Consider the following 21,579-nt stretch of genomic DNA (forward strand, 5'->3'; position numbering starts at 1 on the left):
CAGACATAATGCAAGGAGGAACACATCAAATGCACACCAGTGCAACAGAGGGGCAAGAGCACTGTCCTCCTGTATGAAAAAGAGGATGTTAATTTTACCACCAAGGGGAAAACTCTGCCCACTTGCTGTGTTGCTATGACCTTGTTACTTATTTATTTATTTTTTTCTGAGACAGAGTCTCACTCTGTTGCCAAGGCTGGAGTGTAATGGTGCGATACTGGCTCAGTGCAATCTCCACCTCCTGGGTTCAAGCAGGGAATTGAAGCAATTCTCCTGCTTCAGCCTCCCGAGTAGCTGATAGCTGGGATTACAGTAGCATGCCACCACACCCACCTAATTTTTGTATTTTTTAGTAGAGATGGGGTTTCACCATGTTGGCCAGGCTGGTGTCGAACTCCTGACCTCATGATCCACCCACCTCGGCCTCCCAAAGTGCTGGGATTACAGGTGTGAGCCACCGCGCCTGGCCAGACCTTGTTATTTTCACATTCGAATTCACTTGAATTCAAAACTCTGTCACAGCCCTCAGTTCAACTCCTGGCTGCACCACTCAATGAAGAGCCAAATGCACTACCACACGGCTCCAGCAGACCCCATACCACACAAAAACAATGACAGGTTTTGGTGACCAACTGAAAACTGAGCTAGGCAGCACAAACTCAGTCCAGAGAGCTGAAGCCAAAACAATTTCACCAATGTTCTCTCTGGGCAGTAAGCTAATAAAGCAAGCTAACTATCATTAATTCTACTAGAAAAACGCTGAAACAGCAGTGATGCATTCAAATAGATTAACTTGCTTAAAATTCACTTTCTTAGCTACAAACTTTAGGAACAAAACCTGAGTGACATTCTACCATCACATGTATTAATAAAAATGTTTTGGTTTACTTTTCAGTGATCCCCCAGTGGATCTGATATCTCTCTACACTGAGGCCTTCACATTCAGGAAGCAAACTTCCTTAGGCCACGTTCTATCTCCAAACTGGCCAACATGGAACTATCTGGACACACACCCAGCTGTCTCCCTCATCACACTTCTGTACAGTCTTGCGTTTCTAAGACAAGTCCACATCACAAGTGAACTGCCTTTTCAAACTTCACTAGTCTTCTCTATCACTCTAATCCTGTTTTTCATGCAGCGGCACTTTAGGAAAACCACTACAGAGTAGAGGATAACAAGACTGCTTTAAGGATGAATGCTGGACAGTTGACGAGGCTAATTTTCCTCTCTTTCTTTCTGCTTCCTTCCTTCTCTTTCTTTTTCTTTCTCTGTCTCCTCTTTCTTTTCTCTCTCTTGCCCTCCTCTCTCTCTCTCTTTGTTGACAAGGTCTCACTATGTTGCCCAGTCTAGAGTGCTGTGGCATCTGCAGCCTCCAACTCCTGGGTACAAGCAGTCCTCCCACCTCAGCCTCCCTAGTAGCTAGGACTACAGGTGGGCATCACCTCACCGGGCTACTTTTTAAAATTTTTTTTGTAGAGACAGGGTCTTGCTATGTTGCCCTGGCTGGTCTGGGACTCCTGGGCTCAAGTAATGCTCCCACCTTGGCCTCTCAAGTATTGGGATTACAGGAGTGACCCACAGCACCAGTCCCAAGGCTAATTTCTGAGCTAACTTATGTGAGTTCAGTGAAACGGATTCAAATTTGTGCCTCACCCAGTTTATACATTAGTACATGTCAGAGAACCTCTTAGTTACTCCACAACAGAAATCGAGAACGTAAAAAGTACCCAAATGCCTATAAAATATGTCTAGGAAACAGGCTAAGAGTTTTGGACTCTACAGTTAAATTTGATTCTGCAAATTCCATTTGTAGAAATTTATCCTAATGAAAATAATCTCACAAGTATATACAGAGACATATGTAGAAGGACGGTCACTGCAGGGTTATAAGTAACCGTGGAGGAAAAATAAACAAACTAATGTCTAATAAAAATAAATTGGCTAAACCACCAGAGATCCATGGCTGGGCACGGTGGCTCACGCCTGTGATCCCAGCACTTTGGGAGGTTGAGGCAGGTGGATCACCTGAGGTTAGGAGTATGAGACCAGCTTGACTAACATGACAAAACCCCATCTCTACTAAAATTACAAACATTAGCCAGGCATGGTGGCAGGCACGTGTAATCCCAGCTACTCAGGAGGCTGAGGCAAGAGATTCATTTGAACCTGGGAGGCAGAGGTTGCAGTGAGCCAAGACTGCACCACTATACTCCTGCCTGGGTGACAAAGTGAGACTCTGTCTGAAAAAAAAAAAAAAAAAAAAAAAAAAAAAAACTATCATAGATCCATAAAACGGAATATTATTTGGTTACTGAAATTGTTATAATGCAATATACATATATACAGGAAAAGACACTCATGACAAGATGTTAAACAAAAAAAAAAAAGTAGGCCGGGCATGGTGGCTCATGCCTGTAATCCCAGCACTTTGGGAGGCCGAGGCAGGCGGATCACAAGGTCAGGAGATCGAGACCATCCTGACTGACACGGTGAAACCCCGTCTCTACTAAAAATACAAAAAATTAGCCGGGCGTGGTGGTAGGTGCCTGTAGTCCCAGCTGCTCGGGAGGCTGAGGCAGGAGAATGGCGTGAACCCTTGAGGCGGAGCTTGCAGTGAGCTGAGATTGCAGAAATTGTGTATGAATAGCCACATGCATACACACAAAAGGATTTGAAGATATATGTATGCAGGTAGTAGACCTGTGGGTATTTCATAGTTTTCCACTTTATACTTTTCTGTATTTCAATTTTTCTACCATAAAACATACAATTATCTTTTTAGATACAAAGAATATTAGTTGCTCATCATAAACTATATTTTAACCTAAAAGTGATCATGAGATTTAGTATTTATTTTCAAAAACTTATAGTTATTAATACATATTTGGTAGCTTATTAAATACTTTTAATGTTTAGTCTAGTCATTCAATTAAAAAAATTATACATAGTGCCAAGGAGTTAGCAAGAAACTTTTTTTTTTTTTGGAGACAGGGCCTTGCTGTGTCACCCAGGCTGGAGTGCAGTGGCGCAATCATAGCTCACTGCAGCCTTGATCTCCTGGGTTCAAGTGATTCTCCCACCTCAGCCTCCAAAGTAGCAGGGACTACAGACGCACACCACCAAAGAAACTTCTTTTTTAAGCAACAGATTTCTATTTACTATCATAAAGTACAGTAGTACAATAATTAAATGGTTTAGCTTTTGAGTTTTACATATTTTTATACACCCCAATTGTTTATCATCCCTGTAACTACTATTTATTAAGTGCATGTGTCTCAAAAACTTATGTAAGCACTTAGAAGTAGGTGAACTTTGTTATTACTATTCCTATTTTCAGCTGAGAAATGAGGCATTGAGAGGTTACATCAAACTCACTGACTGTGTAGTCAAACACAATATTCTCCAGAGTTTGCACTCTTAACTGCATAATATCTACGGTGTCCTGTGGTGAACTCTTGAAAAGAAGGTGTAAAGGTCAAATTTTATTAGCATGAAAAGTTGAAACTGGAAAATATAACAATTTTCTCTATTTGTTAGAAACCAATTTTTATAGCAGTATGTTGGACTTATGGTTTATAAAATGATATTTTGATATAAGACAATATACCAAATGTAACTTTGATATATGATTTACCACTACATTGTGACTTAAATTTACATTTTGACTCTCTAAGCAAATGCTTTGCTCTGAATCTTCTTTCTGGCTAATCACCTTGAGCACACTATGTCTGGGAAAGGCTCTCTCCTTTCTAAACTAACCAAACTTACAGAAGTTACTGGGGTATAGTGCTTATGGCTCCTAATTTAAAATCAGTGACTACTAACTGATAGATTAATTTGACAAGTAAACTTTTAAAAGATTGGTCTCACTGCAATGTAGTTCACATATTCACTCAACAAATGTTTGAGTTCCTCCAGGCACTGTTTTAGGCCCTGGAGGTACAGGGGTGAACCAAAGCCTCTGCCATCTGAAAGGTGTATGACAGGTACAATTACACAGCGGAAAGTCATGGTCAATTGTTTTTTATTAGCAGCCTAAGGCATAAAAGTTAATCTGCCACTTGAAAAACTTTCTATCCACTTCAGGAGCTGGTCTCAGGAGATGCTCAGTGAGAAGGAAGCTAGTGGTTTCCAACTTCCCTATGCAGGAGAAATTCCTAGAGAATGCATTAAAAATACCAATTCCAGAGCCCCACTTCCAGCTGTCTGATTCTGAGGTGAGGTGACAGAAACCTGTGTTTATTTTTATGTATTTATTTACTTACTTTTTGGACACAGGCTCACTCTCTCTGTCGCCCAGGCTAGAGTGCAGTAGGGCAATCACGGCTCACTGCAGCCGTGATCTCCTGGGCTCAAGTGAACCAGATCCTCCCACCTCAGCCTCTAGAAGAGCTGGGAATATAGGCACGAGTCACTAAGCCCAGCATATAAAAAAAAAATTTTTTTTTAGAGACAAGGTTTCCCTATGTTGCCCAAGCTGGTCTCAAATTCCTGGGCCCAAGCTATCCTCCTACTTCAGCCTCCCAAAGTGTTGGGATTACAGGCTTGATCCACCATGCCCCAAACCTGTATTTTTAACAGGTGCCTCCATTAATGCTGATGTAAGTGATCTGAGGTCCACACTTTAAGAAACCCAACCAGTAAGTGGAGCCAGTCAGGAGGAAGTGATCATTCAGAAGGGAACAGCTCTATGGCAGAAGAATTTGAGGTGCAAACATAATCCAAACTCTCATGTCATCAATTCTCTACAACTCCCAAATTTTAGCAAATTAAAAATACGATTTAGAGTAGAGAAATTTGGACGAGGCATGGTGGCTCATCCCTCTAATCCTAGCTCTTTGGGAGGCTGCCTAGGTGGGAGAATCGTTTGAGGCAGGTGTTTTAGACCAGCCTGAGCAACACAGAGAGACCCCGTCTCTAGAAAAAATTTAAAAATTAGCTGGGCATGGTGGCGTGCACCTGTGGTCCCAGATACTCCAGAAGCTGGGGTGGGAAGATCACTGGAACCCAGGAGGTTGAGGTTGCTGCCATGACTGCACCACAGCACTCCAGCCTGAGTGACATAGCCAGACCCTGTCTCAAAAAAAAAAAGAAAAGAAAAGAAAAAAAAGAAAAAAAGAAATTACCAGCAGCTCCTCCTTAACCTCTTACAGGAGGTTTGACAGTTTGCCCCAATCTAGGTATTTGGGGAAAAGATAAACTTGAGCAGAGGTTCTACTACCAATATTGAAGATAAGCCTTAGGGAAAAGAAAATTGCTAGTCGACTGCCAAAAAAAAAAAAAAAAAAAAATCTAAGAAGGACAAACATTTCACAGAACTAACTTGCTACCACTCATTTTATGCCCTATTTCACAATGCTTAGTATCTGAGCAATCCACAGGGTTCCAAAGTACATTAAAAATTTGTTCATTTCCTCTCTTACTCAGGCAGAATAATAATAGAGTTTTGTGAAGGTACCATGCGCCCCAGCAATTTCAACAGAAGCATTCCTAGATAATGAAATACCATTTTTTAAAAAAGATCATACTATGAGAAATGATCTTTACTGGACTACTTAAAGGTGTCTGAAATAATTTTAACACCAGCATCAAATTAGTGTCCCTCACTCCTTAATTTATATGACTTAAAAGTCCCTAGATTCTTTACAAACCCATCTGCACTAGCGATTTTTCTTTCATATGTATGTAATTTTTAATGTTTTTACTTACAAGGAAACTCCCATCAAAACAACGTTTCAAGCACACCAGTAAAAGAAATTTTAAACAGAAGCATATTTTATTCTCAGAGATAAATTAAGAAATAATAACTATGAAGGGTGTTTAAGCTTCCGCACTCTCAGCCTTCAAGTCATCTAAAAATAAAGGTATCCCAACAAATACATTCCTCCTATTCAAATTTTGGGGGTTTAGAGTGGCACCATGCAAACCAGCTGGCCTGCTGTGTCCTGGCCCCAGTTCCTGCCCTCACATCCTGTCCACTACATAATCCATGAGATATCTGTGCCTTTCTCTTCATCCGTTCCACGGGATTAGCAAAACTGCCTCCCCGCTGACAGAACTGAGAATTTCTAGAGGCATTTATTTGTATGGGATTTGCTGTTATTGGCCACCCTTTTCATTGGCCTTGTTTTTATTATCTGTACATTTTGATCAAGGGGAGCAGCAAGAGAAGAATGCCAACAGACAAGCACAAAGAAACGCATCTGGCCGGAGCCTGCATATATTTAAATTCCCAGGTTGCTGCTGCCCTCAGAATAGCACTGATGATGGCAAAGTTCTAGAGGAAACTTTCATATTGAAGAGGCTATAAAAATCTCTATAGCCTCCAACTCCACAGAGAAGCCGCTAATCTATTTCTTCCAAAGCAAAGCCTTCTTGAGTCTGAATCACAACAAAAGATTGCCCATAGGAAATGTAATCTCCGAAGTTGTTTTCTAACCCCAAAGCAAGCAGAGGCGCAGGAAGGTGCGGCCGATTCCTCGCCGGTTTCCTTTTTTTAGGAATTCTGATTGCATTCCCTCTTGCAAGCAAGGGACTGCAATTGTGCCTCAGGTCCACACCACAAAACCGTGCCGGTGCGTAAGAAGGGAAGGGACGCGGCGGATCCGGGGACGCGCTCACAGGGCGCGGGAGCCGCTCTCCGTTAAATGCCTTCAGGGGCGGCCCCGCGGCGCGCCCTGGGGCCGAACTGCATTGCCTGCCCTTCACTGACCCGGGATTCCGCAGGCTTGCGAGCGAGGGAGCGAGGAAGGAGCCGCGGCTCCAGGCAGAGGCGACGCCGCTCCCGCCAGCGCGGGTCCCCGGGAGGCCGGCGGGAGGCGAGGCCGGGCCGCCCAGCGCCGGCGGCCGAGGGCAGCGAGGTCAGCCTGGGAAAGAGCGGACGTCCGGGGTCCCCGCGGCAGGAGGGAGCCCGCTCCGCGGCGGGGCCGAGGCGCCCATTCATCCCTACGCCCGTCCCACGGCCACCACCCCACGGCCCACCGCAGCCCCCGGCCTCCCAGTGCGGGTCCGCCCGCCATCCCGCCGCCGCCCCCGAGGACTGGAAGGACGAGGCAGAGGGGCGGCCGCTGCCGTCTCCCAGGCGCGCGGCGAGGGGCTAAAGGCGGCCGGGGGGACAAGCGCCGGGCGCGGGACGGACGCCCCGGGCAGCCATCGCGCCGACCCCCGCCCCCGCCGCCGCTGCCCGCGGTCCAGGCCGCCGCCGTGCAGCCCTCTCCTCACCTCATCTCCGGGCGGGTCCGCGCTGCCGCCCCAGGGACAAATCAGTGTCGCTCACGCGCCGCGGGGAGGGACGCAGGAGCCGCAGCCCCGCACACCATCCCCGCCCGCCTCTCCGTCCGTCCCGGAGCCCGCTCGGGATTCTTCCTCGCGAGCCGCCGTACTACGGAGCAACCAAGCTGTGCTCCCTCCCCTGGCGCCTCCACTCCTCTCTACCTCCTTCGCTCCCTCCCTCGTTCCCTCGCTCCCGCCTATCTCCTCATCTCCCTCCTCTGCCTCCCCCGCCCCCCCATCCACCCTCCGTCTCCGCCCATAAGTGGGTGGGGAAACCGCCTGCCAATCGGAAGAAGGGGCCCGCACCTTCTCACCGCCCCCTACCGCTGGCCCCGCCCACCGTGCGAACCCGAGGAAGGGGAGCCAAAGAAATGTAAGACGACAGAGTGACAAGCTGAATGAGCCAGTCAGCAGGCGCTGAGTGGGGGCAGGATTAGCACTCTCCCCCTCTTCCCCACGTAGGCGTAACCGGAGATTTCTGGTCTGAGGTTGCCTATCGTGGTTTATGGAGATTTTGTTGCACGATTTCGGTGCATCTGCTCGTTGCCGTGCGAGGCACTAGATAGAATGCACTTAGTTGGCTTAATTATTGGAGGTTTTAAAGGAGAGAATAATGTGGAAAGGATAAAGGAGGCGAAGCACAAGCCAGAGGGGTTGGCCGGGCCCATGGTTGGAATGAGGAAGGGTGTGATCTTCGGTTAGGATTTGCATAAAACGGAACCCATCCAGGCGATTCCAACTTCGCCCATTTATTGGTAGTCCTTGGGGCGGTGCCTCGCCTCTTTCTCCGCCCCCGAGCGGAACATTACGGGAGATGTAGTTCCAAGACTGGTTGCCATGGCGTTCTCGACAGCCTCGCGAGTCCGACCCCGCCCTTCAGGAGTGACGAGCGGCCTGACCAATGGGAGCAGGGGGCGGGCTCTCTGCGGAAGGACTTGAAGGTGGCGGTGGTGAAGGTGCAGGCCGTTGTGGCGGCTCAGAGGCAGGTGAGCCCCGGAAAAAGCGTCCTGTGTCTTGGGAAATGGGACTTTAAGCGAAAGGTGGAGAGATGCCCCGCGGAACCGTGCAGCCCTGGGGAGGATGGTGGTTCGCGTCGAACCCCAACCTGGGACTTGTTCGGGCCCAGGCCTAGCTTAGCTGAGGCCGCTGAGGGGTGGGTAAGACTAGATTTGAGGGACAGTTTCCTTGGACCTTGACGGGTTTTTATTGTAGGTCTTATCTCAGTTTGCATCTCCCTGTACTTTTATGGAGGTAGAGGTCTGGGAGTGCCCTTCCACTTAATTTCCCAGGTTGGGTTTTTCTCCTCTGCTTTTTGTTCCTAGAATTTGAGTGTCTTTTTCTTTCTCTGTTACTTCTTCTCAGCTACTTTTTTCTTCCTCATCACTTTGCTGTTTTGGGAAAGCAGTTAGTAGTTATTCGCTGTATGTGGCTTTTGAGCCACATCGGCCCTCTTCATTACGCTAAACAGCGGAATCATCTGGAGCGAGATGTAAGCATCGCCTTGGCATAGGTCTGGGTGCGGGCGGAACATCTGCGTTTCTAACAAGCCCCCAGGTGCTGCTGTCCACGTTTTGAGTAGCAAGGTTTTACCTGAACTCTGTCCAGTGCAAATATAATGCGAGTCCCTTATGTCATTTTAAATTTTGGGATAGCTACATTTAAAACGTGAAAAGAAACGCGTGAAATTAATTTTAAGTATATGTTTCATTTAGCCTAGTATATCTGAGACATTACCATTTCAACGCTTAATCAAATATTTAGAAATCGGGATTTTACATTCTTTTCTTCGTATTAAATCTTCAAAATCTGATGTGTATTTTCCACTTACAGCGCATCTCAGTTCCAGCTAGACACAGTTGGACTGCTCAGTAGCCACCTGTGCTAGTGACTGCTACAGTAGCCTACTGCAGAAATTAAAAGGTGTGAAAAATAAGGCTGCATTGACCAAACCCTTTGCAACTCTATGAGATGGGATTCAGAACTACTTTAGAGATTCTCTGTAATTGAGATGTGCCCAATTTACAGAAATAATAGTCAAAATAGCCAACATTTCTGAAAGTATGATGTTGCGCTGAGTGCTTTGCATGTATTATTTAATCCTTACGGCAACCCTTTGAGATAACTGCTATTATTATCTAAGATATGGGGTCTCAGGCCCAGAAAGGTTAAAATTAAGTAGTCCAAAGTCATACAGCTAATAAGTAGGAGAGCCAGGATTCAAGCTCAGGTCAGTTATGACTTCTAAATCAGATCCAGCAGCCACTGCAGTGTATAATTACTACCTTTTATCACTAATTTCCCTTATTGATGCCTCTTTTCCAGCTTACAGTAGGGGATAAGACGTTTAGATTTGCAACTGGGGTAGTTCCCCATACAAGATCAAGCTGCCAGCCTTGTGCAATGAAATATTTCTAAGATAACTATGCTCTTCTTGTAGACCCAATGAACAGTACTACATTGAGCTCAGGAGAGTTTTATGAGTAGAAGAGCAAAAATACACATATTGGCCAGGCGTGGTGGGTCACACCTGTAATCCCGGCACTTTGGGAGGCTGAGGCAGGTGGATCACTTGAGTCCAGGAGTTCGAGACCAGCCTGGCCAACATGGTGAAACCCCGTGTCTACTAAAAATACAAAAATTAGCTGGGTATGGTGGTGCACGCCTGTAATTCCAGCTACTCAGGAGGCTGAGGCAGGAGAATCGCTTGAACTCCGGAAGCGGAGGTTACAGTGAGCCAAGATCACAACAACAGCACTCCAGCCTGGGCAACAGAGTGAGACCCTGTCTCAAAAAAAGATCCACATATCTACATATGCTAAAATATGGTATTTTACAAAAAAAAAAAAATTCTTCCATTGTGTGCATAATAAAGACATGAAATTATTTTCTCTTGATTTTTGAATTAGTAAATATTTTATCAAAATTACAATTCGTATTTTTCATTTGAAGCAAGGAGTGGTTTCTCCACAATCCTATAGTGAACTGGAAAATTAAGCATTTACAAACTTCAATCATGTTAGTAGGTGGAAAAGAAAGTCAGTTAAATGGATTGGAGGGGAGCAAGTAACTGTGGTGTGGTAGAGTTTCGGGAGGATCCCTCAAATAGTCATTCTCATCACCAGGGACCTCCACCTGCATTGTTCCAGAGTCACATGATTAAGCCAGCTTATAAAGGGAAGACTCATTCATCACACCATTTGCTCCCTTGTTCCCCAGTAGTATGATATGAGAAAATATAATGCTCATTCAAAAATATAAATGAAAGTTAAGTTTCTGTTGTTCTGGATCATGTTATATTAAATAGCCCTACATTGAATAGCAACTGGACCAGAGATTTTCAGATCTTTGGGATAATGACCATCCCACGTCTCCAACCTCCAGAGACATGGGTGGGAAATTGGTCATGTAAGAAACCCTAGACTCTTAAATGAAAATACCATCTGAAAATCAACAGATAATAAAGCCCTCATGGAGATGGTGAGGCATCAGAAATTCTTTTGAGATCCAAAAAGTTCTTTATTGAGAGCCACTGTACTAGATAGGCAAAAAAGAAACAATTTTCCTTTTCTGCTCCTTTATCTATCTTTAGATCTCAGGTTGCATACGATGTAGAGATTGTGCCACACATGTATAAATTCAATCAAATATGCCTTGATAATATTTATCAAGATTGTCACAATTAGAACAGAACTAAATGGTCATTTGATCCACCTGTCCTGCTCAGTTGATGCTGGAATCTCCTTTATGAAGCCCCTGTAATATGTACCCAGCCTCTGTTTCAGTCCCTCTAGTGATAGGGACCATCTAATGTTACGCATTTTCCATTTAGTTTTAAATTATAATACCTAAAGTTCTTGTATTATTAGCTGGAATTGCTTTCCAAGGTTTAGCCAGATATAAGCCACTGTCACAGTATCTCCTGTGCCCATCTTATGTAATATCAGGCACAAAAGAGCACTGCAGTTGTACGCAGCAAAACACCTGTAAACTCATTGCTTGTGCAAAGTGTCCTTTGAATATACAGATTTCTAGAGACTGTTGACTATACCATGTAGAGATATCCTCAACTGTTATGACCATGCATTCACTACCCTCTTTAAGAGGCAGGCCAGGCGCGGTGGCTCACGCCTGTAATCCCAGCACTTTGGGAGGCCAAGGCGGGTGGATCACGAGGTCAGGAGTTCGAGACCAGCCTGGCCAACATGGTGAAACCCCATCTCTACTGAAGATACAAAAAAATTAGCTGGGTGTGGTAGCATGCGCCTGTAATCCTAGCTATTCGGGAGGCGCAGGAGAATCGCTTGAAGCTGGGAGGTGGAAGTTGCAGTGAGCCAAGATTGCGCTGCTGCACTCCAGCCTAGGTGACAGGGCAAAACTCCATCTCAAAAAAAAAAAAAAAAGAGGCAGACCTGACCCGTTAGGACTACCATCCTCCACAGCCTGCAGAGTATAATATTTAAGCCAAACCTCCAGCTAGTTGCTTTGATTATGGTGACTATATTCTTTTTAATCAAATATTTAGGCATATTTATTTTTCCAATGTGTGGATATGTATGAAAAGCCTCAGATTAATGTGAACATTGTTAAAACGTAATATTAATTCACCTCTTCACAAATGATCAAAATATAACTGAAGATTTCCCCTTAACAATCTAGCTAGTAGTATAATGCTGTGTGCAGGTGCCAATGATGGAATAGGGTATTGGATACTCTAACAGCCCAAGAGAGCCTGGCATGGTGACCAGGTTGAGCATACAGGGCCACATTTCAGAGTTGACTTCACCTGTTTTTCTCTTGTCTAGCTGTTTATATATATATGTGCTTTTCTCTTGTCTAGCTGTTTATATATATCTTTGCTTTCCTTAAAATAAAAATGAAGGTAGGTTAGAAACATTATAACCGAACTCTGAGCCTGAAATGGCCATAGTATTATAAAGTTTGTGTTGGGGAATAATACAAATTTGAGCATGTAGGAAGAGGAGTTTGGACTTTGAGGAATTAAATTAGCCATAGGGGAATAGACAGGTTGAATGCGGGAGAGTATTGAAAGCATTTGGCAACCTATTGCCACAACCCAAGCCTGAGGCATTGAGGTGTTCGCACATCACCAGAGTGAAGGTGATGGGATGGATCTAAGGTATTCTTGATGACTAGAGACTACAGCAAAATCTTGTTTGGGGGAAAGATGAGTCCAGCTTTGTGTCTGTTGAATTTGAGGTTGGTCTGATGCTCAGAACACTTTTGGCCTGAAAGTGTAGGTAAGGAATGATTTGTAGAGGTTTTATTTACAACAAAGAATAGATGAGTTTCTTGGGGGATTGACTGTAACAAAGGAGCAGGTGGAGTTCATGTTGCTATTATAAGAAGGATGAAACCATTTGAAACTACTTCCCATTGATTTTTTAGAAATCCCTTAGCAGATCAGTATCTTTATTAACTACTTTCTTGAAGTGTTGATAGTTAAGTGTTTAATTTATGCAAAGTTCTTGTTTTGCTTTTGCTAAAAATTATTTAAAATTGGTATTATCTTCTTAATTTTTGTTTCCCCAGATTTTTTAGTAAGTTTACTGTGTGGCCATTATAAAAATTTATAGTGGCCAGGAGCAGTGGCTCACGCCTGTAATCCCAGCACTTGGGGAGGCCAAGGTGGGTGGATCACGAGGTCAGGAGATTGAGACCATCGTGGCTAACATGGTGAAACCCCATCTCTACTAAAAATACAAAAAAATTAGCTGGGCGTGGTGGCGTGCGCCTGTAGTCCCAGCTACTCGGGAGGCTGAGGCAGGAGAATGGCGTGAACCCAGGAGGCGGAGCTTGCAGTGAGCCGAGACCACACCACTGTACTGGGTGACAGAGCGAGACTCTATCTCAAAAAAAAAAAAAAATTTATAGTGCTGCTAACGTAATCCTCAGTTTGTGGATTAATTCAAACATTTTAAAATTCCGATATACCTGTAAAAATGTAAAGTTTTTATGCTTTTCACAGGCTATATTAGCCTACATTTTTAAACAGGTTTATTGTAATTAAAAAGTTTTGTGTGTTTAAGAGACAGGGCTTCGCTCTGTTGGCCAGGCTGGAGTGCAGTGGTGATCATAGCTCAAAGCAGCCTCCAATGCCTAGATAGAACTACAGGCGAGCACCACTACACCAGGCTTATTTATTTGTTCTAAAAGACAGGGTCTTGCTTTGTTGCCCAGGCTGTCGAACTCCTGGGCTCAAGCAGTCCTCCTGCCTCAGCCTCCCAAATTGTTGGGATGACAGGTGTGGGAGCCACCACTCTGGCCAAAAAGTTTTATATTGTATTTTTTTGATATAGTAAAATTTATAGTAGAACTTATAATTTTGAAGTTACATGACTTTTCTTAGAAATGTCATAAGTATTATATATTTTATTTATTTATTTATTTATTTATTTTTATTTTTTTGAGACAGAATCTCACTCTGTTGCCAGGCTGGAGGCTGGAGTGCAGTGGTGCAATCTCAGCTCACTGCAACCTCTGCCTCCCAGGTTCAAGTGATTCTCCTGCCTCAGCCTCCCAAGTAGCTGGGACTACAGGCATATGCTACCACGCCCAGCTAATTTTTGTATTTTTAGTAGAGACGGGATTTCACCATGTTGGCCAGGATGGTCTCGATCTCTTGACCTCATAATCCAGCTGCCTCGGTCTCCCAAAGTTCTGGGATTACAGGTGTGAGCCAGCATGCTCAGCCTATATGTTTTAATGTATATTTTTATTTTGTAAAATGTTTAATACTTTTATGTCCTGTGTGCAGATGTGTTTAAGTCAATACAAATTTTATTAAATAATATGAGACTTGGCAGAGTGTGAGACAAAAAACAAAAAATGAAATAAAATTTTGTTAAATAATAGACTTTTATTTAATCTGACTAGGAAACCATGTGGGCCTTGAACACCATCCATTCTACCAATTTTCCTAGTACTAGGAACTCAGTATTCCTTTTTTGGGTTTGCAAGACAAATATTTCCTCAGTTTTCTTCTGGCTACGTTTGTGAAAAAAACACCTCTCTTTCTTTACTTTGTAACTTTAAGGATATTTTTGTTCCCATACAATTCTTAATTGGACCAACTGAACTTTACTTTTTTCCACCAACCAGGGCAATTTTCACTTAATTTAGAGAAACTAGTTAGGATGATGTGATTAAAAATATTGCCATTATTATATACACAATATTTGTTTTAGGGGATATTAGGGGTGCAAACAAGCAGTTGTCCTCCAGGGTCTTTGAAACTGGGGCACAGTCTAAGGTCCATGTGACTGCTTATCTGGGAGACATGCCATATATTTCAAGATTCAATGGGCAGAGAAAACAGTAGTGTCCAATATCACAAAGCAAAATGCTTTGAAATCAAGATGTTGATATGTAATTGTTCCACTTCTCAAAAAGGCAGTTCTAGTAACTCCAGACTGAGTAGGAACAGAGATTTTTTTTATTATTATTTAATAATAATCGATGTCGATTTTCCCAGGCAATGGTGGGTAAAGCACTCTAGTTAGTAAATAAAGCAAAGTTTTTTTAGTATGTAATGACATTGGGAAGCATGGAACAAACGGAGTGAGTCACTGGGGATGATTCCAGAGAGGGGGTATAACTTGAACTTTACTTACTTAGCAGAATCTGTAAATTACAGCATTCTGTCAGGAAAGAGGCCATGCCTAGAAGCTCTGAGATGGGGTAACCATATGATGTGAAGTCATACTGACTAGATAGACAGAGGGTATGTGCTTGGAAATTGTGGAAGCAGTAAGGTAGAGTAGGGAGAGTGAGTATGCATTTTAGAGAGCCTTCAAAGGTAGGCAAAAGAGGTTAGATTTAATGCTGGAGGGAATACGTAACTGCTGTATACATGCTTAGGTTCTCCCCAGCCCCCAAAAACATTGACACAAACACCTTCTGCAACCAAAGGGTTAGAATTAATCATCTGACCCAGCTTAATCCTGCTTTTATATACATCGTTGATACATGCTACATACATAATTTCTATATATGTCTTGAACGTGTATTCATTTCTGTTAGTTCCAGCATTTGATTATCACATCCGGGAAACCAGCAACCATTGCTCAACTACACTTTGTAAAAACTCTTTACGTATTTGGATCCAAGTAGATCCACTAACATTAAACGCAGAGATCTGGCTTTATGGGCATGTGGCCTATGCAGTCTCACTGACCTCACATTCAGAAGAGACTTTTGCTTGATTTCATGCTCTGCTATCTTGAAATTTTAATAATTTCTAGACAAGGCTTCCCACATTTTCATTTTGCACTAGGCCCTGCAAATTATGTAGCCAGAACTATCAACAGGTACTTAATAATTATCTTTAAAGTATTCCACTTTAGGCCAGGTGCGGTGGCTCATGCCTGTAATCCCAGTATTTTGGGAGGCCGAGGTGGGCGGATCACAAGGTCAGGAGATCAAGAACATCTTGGCCAACATGGTGAAACCCCATCTCTACTAAAAATACAAAAATTAGCCGGATGTGGTGGTGTGTGCCTATGGTCCCAGCTACTTGGGAGACTGAGGCAGGAGAATTGCTTGAACCCGGGAGGCAGAGGTTGCAGTGAGCCAAGATAGATAATGAGCCAAGATTGTGCCCTCCAGCCTGGCGACAGAGCGAGACTCCATCGCCAAAAAAAAAAAAGAAAGAAAGTATTCAACTTTAAATGATATATCTAATGTTAGCAGCTCTGTAGGAAACCATTAAATACCATGGTTAGGAGTAACGACTTTGGAATCAGTAGCACCTAGTTTTTATCCCAGTTCTGGCCCAGCTTTTGCTATGAGACACCAACTATGTGCTTTAAGCTAAGACTCAGTTTCCATAAACAAAATAATAGTACTTTCACCAAAAAGTATATACAAGAATGTTTTTAAGAGAACAATTCATAAGAGCCCCAAACTGGAAACAATTCAAGGGTCTGTCTATAGTGGAATGGATAAATAGCAATTTGTTTATACAATGGAGTACTATGTAGCAATGCGGGATGAATAGAACAACTACAAGTAACTGACGTGAGTGAGACTCACAAACCTAATATAGAAAGAAAGAAAACAGATATTAAAGAGTATAATTTTATTTATATAAAGTTCAAAAGCAGACAAAACTAATCCGTGTTGTTAAAACTTAGGATATTGGGTCTCCTTAGGAGGAGAAGGGGACACAGGGAACTTCTGGAGGTATACGATGATGTGTCTCCTGCCGTTATGTGGACTTATTCACACTGTGAAATTCAACAAGTTAGGCGCTTCAAGGATTTGTGTACTTTTCTATATTTTATACTTCTGTAAAATTTGCATTAAAAAAGTCTTACCATATAATTACTCTGAAAATTAAAGAAACACTTGTGGAATCTTTAGAGATGCTTCAAGAAGTTCACAGAATATAAGCTTATTTTTTGTTTGTTTGTTTGTTTGTTTGTTTTGAGACAGTGTCTTGCCCTGTCGCCCAGGCTGGAGTGCAGTGGCGCGATGGCGGCTCACTGCAAGCTCCGCCTCCCGGGTTCCGCCATTCTCCTGCCTCAGCCTCCCGAGTAGCTAGGACTACAGGTGTCCCCACCACGCCCGGCTAATTTTTTGTATTTTTTTTTTTAGTAGAGACGGGGTTTCACCGTGTTAGCCAGGATGGTCTCGATGTCCTGACCTCGTGAGCCGCCCGTCTTGGCCTCCCAAAGTGCTGGGATTACAGGCTTGAGCCACCGCGCCCTGCCTATTTGTTTTATTTTATTATTTTTTTGAGACAGAGTTTCGCTCTTGTTGCCCAGGATGAAGTGCAATGGCATGATCTCGGCTTACTGCAACCTCCGCCTCCTGATTTCAAGCGATTCTCCTGTCTCAGCATCCTGAGTAGCGAGGATTACAGGCGCGCACTGCCACGCCTGGCTAATTTTTTTTCTTTTTTTCTTTTTTTGGTAGTGATGGGGTTTCTCCATGTTGGTCAGGCTGGTCTCGAACTCCCGACCTCAGATGATCCGCCCGCCTTGACCTCCCAAAGTGCTGGGATTACAGGTGTGAGCCACCGTGCCCGGCTGTAAGTTTAAATACTTCCATTAAATGGTTTATAGACTGACAGAGAAGAATTAGGGCCACAGTTTGAACCAGTGTCTTGGCTGTTCACTTTCTCCTTTTTAGTGATCTTTAAGACTTTGAAAGCCTTTGACAAATGGTAAATAAAGGAAATTTTAATAAAAGGTAAATAAAATTGAGTTTCTCTGGCCATCATAAGACTTCTTTTAAGTAATCTTTTTTATTGTATAGGAAAGTAAAATGAAGCATGTTTGCCTTTGTAGTACAAGGTTGAACTGTAAGCACATTCTTGGTAAGACAGGTGCCCAGAGAGTGTTGCATATTCTCTTATTTGATCACTTTGAGAAAGATTTTCTAAATGTACTTATTTGAAAACTACATTATAGTTGTCATTTTATCCTTTGCCAGCGCTGTTTTTCCATTTTTGCTTACATTTAGTCTGGAAGACTTGTTATTTTATTTCATGTATACGTATTTATTTTTAGGTGACTATGAAAGGCTTATATTTCCAACAGAGTTCCACAGATGAAGAAATAACATTTGTATTTCAAGAAAGGGTAAGAAAAAATGTTTAATCATTAAAGAAGTTACTGTAGCTTTATATGCAATAAACCCACTTTTAAATGACATATTACTATGTTACTTTGAGTAACATGAGACTTTGAGACTTAATGAAGAAAAATTACTTAAATGAAACTCCTCAAATTACAGTACTTTCCTTTAAATTTTATGTGAAAATGGTGGCTCATATTGTAGTTTAACTGTTTTTTAAGTTTTATTTTGTTTTTAATTGACACATAATTGTACATATTTATGGGGTACCATGTGATGTTTTGATTCATGTATAAATTATGTAATGATCAAATCAGGGTGATTAGCATATCCATCAGTAAAATACTTGCCATTTTGTTGTGTCACTCAAAATTCTCTCTTCTAGCTATATTGAAATATGTAATACATTCTTAACTATAGTTACCCTACTGTACAATAGAACACCAGAACCTATGCCTTCCATCTATCTGTAACTTTGTACCTGTTGACAAACCTCTCTCCCCAGCTCCTACCCCTTTAATCTCCGCAGCCTCTAATAACCATTATTGGACTCTCTAAGTCTATGCAATCAACTTTCTAGGATTCCATATTTGAGTGAGATCATGTAGCATTTGTCATTCTGTGCTTAGCTTATTTCACTTAACACAACATTCTCAAGATTCATCCATATTTTCACAAATGACAGGATTTTTTTCTTTTTATGGCTGAATAGTATTCTGTTGTGTATATATACCACATTTTCTTTATCCATTCATTTGTCGATGGACACTTAGGTTGATTCCATATCTTCGCTATTGTGAATAGCTGCAGTAAACATGGAGGTACAGCTATCACTTTGACATGTTGCTTTCATTTCCTTTGGTTGTATGCATACCCAGGAGAGGGATTGTTGGATTACATGATAGTTCTTTTTTTTTTTTTTAATTTTATTTTATCTTTTAATTGAGACAGATTCTCACTGTGTTGCCCAGGCTGGAGTGCAGTGGTGCCATCCCAGCTCACTGCAACCTCTGCCTCTCAGGTTCAAGTGGTTCTCCTGCCTCAGCCTCCTGAGTAGCTGGGATTACAGGCATGCACCACCATGCCCAGCTAATTTTTGTATTTTTAGCAGAGACAGGGTTTCGCCAGGTTGGCCAGGCTGGTCTCAAACCCCTGACCTCAGGTGATCCTCTCACCTCGGCCTCCCAAAGTGCTAGGATTATAGGCATGAGCCACTGCGCCCAGCCTGGTAGTTCTATTTTTAATTTTTTGAGGAACATTCATATTTTTGTCCTTAATGGCTATACTAATTTACATGACCACCAATGGTGTTTAAGAGTTCCCATTCTCCACATCCTCACCAGCATTTGTTACATTTTGTCTTTTTGATAATAGCCTTTCTAATGGGGATGAGGGGATATCTTCTTGTGGTTTTGATATCTATTTCCCTGACAGCTGTGTTTGAGTGATATTCAAACCAGGGATGCAAGGATAGTTCAACATAAGCAAATCAATAAATGTGATACATCACATTAACAGAATGAAGGACATAAACCCTCTGATCATCTCAATAGATACAGAAAAACCATGTAATAAAATTCAACATCCCTTCATGATGAAAACCCTACATAAATTAGGCACAGAATGAATATATGTCAATATAATAAAAGTCATGTATAACAAACCTGCAGCTAACATCATACTGAACAAGAAAAAGTTGGAAGCTTTTCCTCTAAAATCTGGAACAAGACAAGGATGACCACTTTCACTGCTTCTATTCAACATAGTACTAGAAGTCCTAGCCAGAGCGATTAGGCAAGAGAAAGAAAGAGCATTCAAATTGGAAAGAAGAAAGTCAAACCATCCCTGTTGTTTGCAGATGATGTGATCTTATGTATAGAAAACTCTACAGACTCCACCAAAAACCTGTTGGAACTAATTAATGAATTCAGTAAAGTTGCAGGATACAAAATAAAAAATCAGGAGGCAGGGCGCGGTGGCTCACACCTGTAATCTCAGCACTTTGGGAGGCCAAGGCGGGTGGATTGCCTGAGCTCAAGAGTTCAAGACCAGCCTGGGCAACACAGTGAAACCCCATCTCTACTAAAAATACAAAATATTAGCCGGGCGTGGCGGTATGTGCCTGTAGTCCCAGCTACTCAGGAGGCTGAGGCAGGAGAATTGCTTGAACCTGAGAGGCGGAGGTTGTAGTAAGCCAAGTTTGTGCCACTGCACTCCAGCCTGGGCAACAGAGCAAGCCTCCGTCTCCAAAAGAAAAAAAATAATAGCAGTTCTTTTTGTAGTTGTTGTTTTGTTTTTCTGAGACAGGGTCTTGCTCTGTCACCCACACTGGAATACAGTGGTGCAATCTGGGCTCACTGCAACCTCCCCCAGCATCAGCTCCCACCTCAGCCTGCTGAGTAGCTGAGACTACGGGCGTGTGCCACCGTGCTTGTCCGACTGACTTTGTTTTTTTGTAGAGGCAGGTTTTGCCGCATTGCCCAGGCTGGTCTCGAATTCCTGGGCTCAAGCTATCCTCCCACCTCAGCCTCCCAAAGTGCTGGAATTACAGGCGTGCACCACCGCGCCTGGCCAAGTAGCAGTTCTCTATACCAACAGCAAACTATCTGAAAAAGAAATTAAAAGGCGAGGCGCCTATAATCCCAGCACTTTGGGAGACCGAGGGTGGAAGATCACTTTAGCCCAGGAGTTCAAGGTCAGCCTGGGCAACAAAAGGAGACCCTGTCTCTACAAAAAAATTTTTTTTTTAGTTAGTGAGGCATGCTGGCTGACACCTGTAGTCCCAGCTACTTGGGAGGCTAAGGTAGAGGGATCACTTGTGCCCAGGAGGTCATGGCTGCAGTGATCTATGATCTTGACACTGCACCCCAGTCTGGGCAACAGAGCAAGACTTGTCTCAGAAAAAAAGAGAAAGAAATTAAGAAGGCAACCCCATTTATAATAGCTATAAAGAATAAAAAATAAAATGCCCAGGAATAAATTTAACCAAGGAGGTGAAATATCTCTATGATGAAAACTATAAAATATTGATGGAAGAAATTGAAGAGAACAGTCATAAGTGGAAAGATAGTCTGTGTTCATTAATTGGAATAATTAATATTGTTAAAATGTCCATACTACCCAAAGCCATCTACAGACTCAATTCAATCCCTATTAAAACGCCAATGGCATTTTTCACAGAAATAAAAAAATAATTGTAACAATCATATGGAACCACAAAATACTCTGAATAGCCAAAGCCATCTTTACCAAAAGAATAAAGCTGCAGGCATTACACTACCTTACTTTAAAAAATATTTTTAAAAGAATTGCTGCAAAAGAGGTTTTAGTTCCTCAGGGTGGTAGTGTAAAAGGTATTAGGAAGACAGAACAAACTTAATAGTCTTACGTGTTGCGAAATAACATGTAATACCACAATAATGCAAGTTTTCAGAAAGTAGCTATATTTCAGAAAAGACCTTGTCTTGGCCAGGCACGGTGGCTCACACCTATAATTCCAGCACTTTGGGAGGCCGAGGCAGGCGGATCACGAGGTCAGGAGATCGGGACCATCCTGGCTAACATGGTGAAATCCCGTCTCTACTAAAAATGCAAAAAATTAGCCAGGTGTGGTGGCATGTGCCCATAGTCCCAGCTACTTGGGAGGCTGAGGCAGGAGAATGGTGTGAACCCGGGAGGCGGAGCTTGCAGTGAGCGGAGATTGCACC

At 42.8% G+C, this 21,579-nt stretch overlaps 2 protein-coding genes across 11 annotated transcripts in view; one reads left to right on the top strand and one right to left on the bottom strand.

Moving 5' to 3' along the window:
• ITSN1 (intersectin 1) overlaps positions 1-7,386 on the bottom strand; it is a 254,134-nt gene extending 246,748 nt beyond the window's left edge. For 6 of the 9 annotated variants that reach the window (XM_050784632.1, XM_050784630.1, XM_050784631.1 and 3 more), the window contains exon 1: positions 7,223-7,384. The gene's annotated coding sequence lies outside the window, so the exon portion shown is untranslated. Of the gene's footprint in view, positions 1-7,222 lie in introns of all 9 variants that reach the window. The other 3 variants (XM_050784638.1, XM_050784636.1, XM_050784634.1) reach the window with 1 other exon arrangement.
• A 772-nt stretch (positions 7,387-8,158) lies between these two features.
• Positions 8,159-21,579, top strand: part of CRYZL1 (crystallin zeta like 1) — a 51,457-nt gene continuing 38,036 nt past the window's right edge. For both annotated transcript variants that reach the window (XM_050784648.1, XM_050784649.1), the window contains exons 1-2: positions 8,159-8,259; positions 17,806-17,877. In XM_050784648.1, coding sequence (XP_050640605.1) covers positions 17,812-17,877 — 66 coding nt within the window. In that variant the 5' untranslated portion in view covers positions 8,159-8,259; positions 17,806-17,811. The remainder of the gene's footprint in view (positions 8,260-17,805; positions 17,878-21,579) is intronic.

The sequence above is a fragment of the Macaca thibetana genome, chromosome 3 (genome assembly GCF_024542745.1).
Source record: "Macaca thibetana thibetana isolate TM-01 chromosome 3, ASM2454274v1, whole genome shotgun sequence".
Taxonomy (NCBI): Eukaryota; Metazoa; Chordata; class Mammalia; order Primates; family Cercopithecidae; genus Macaca; species Macaca thibetana.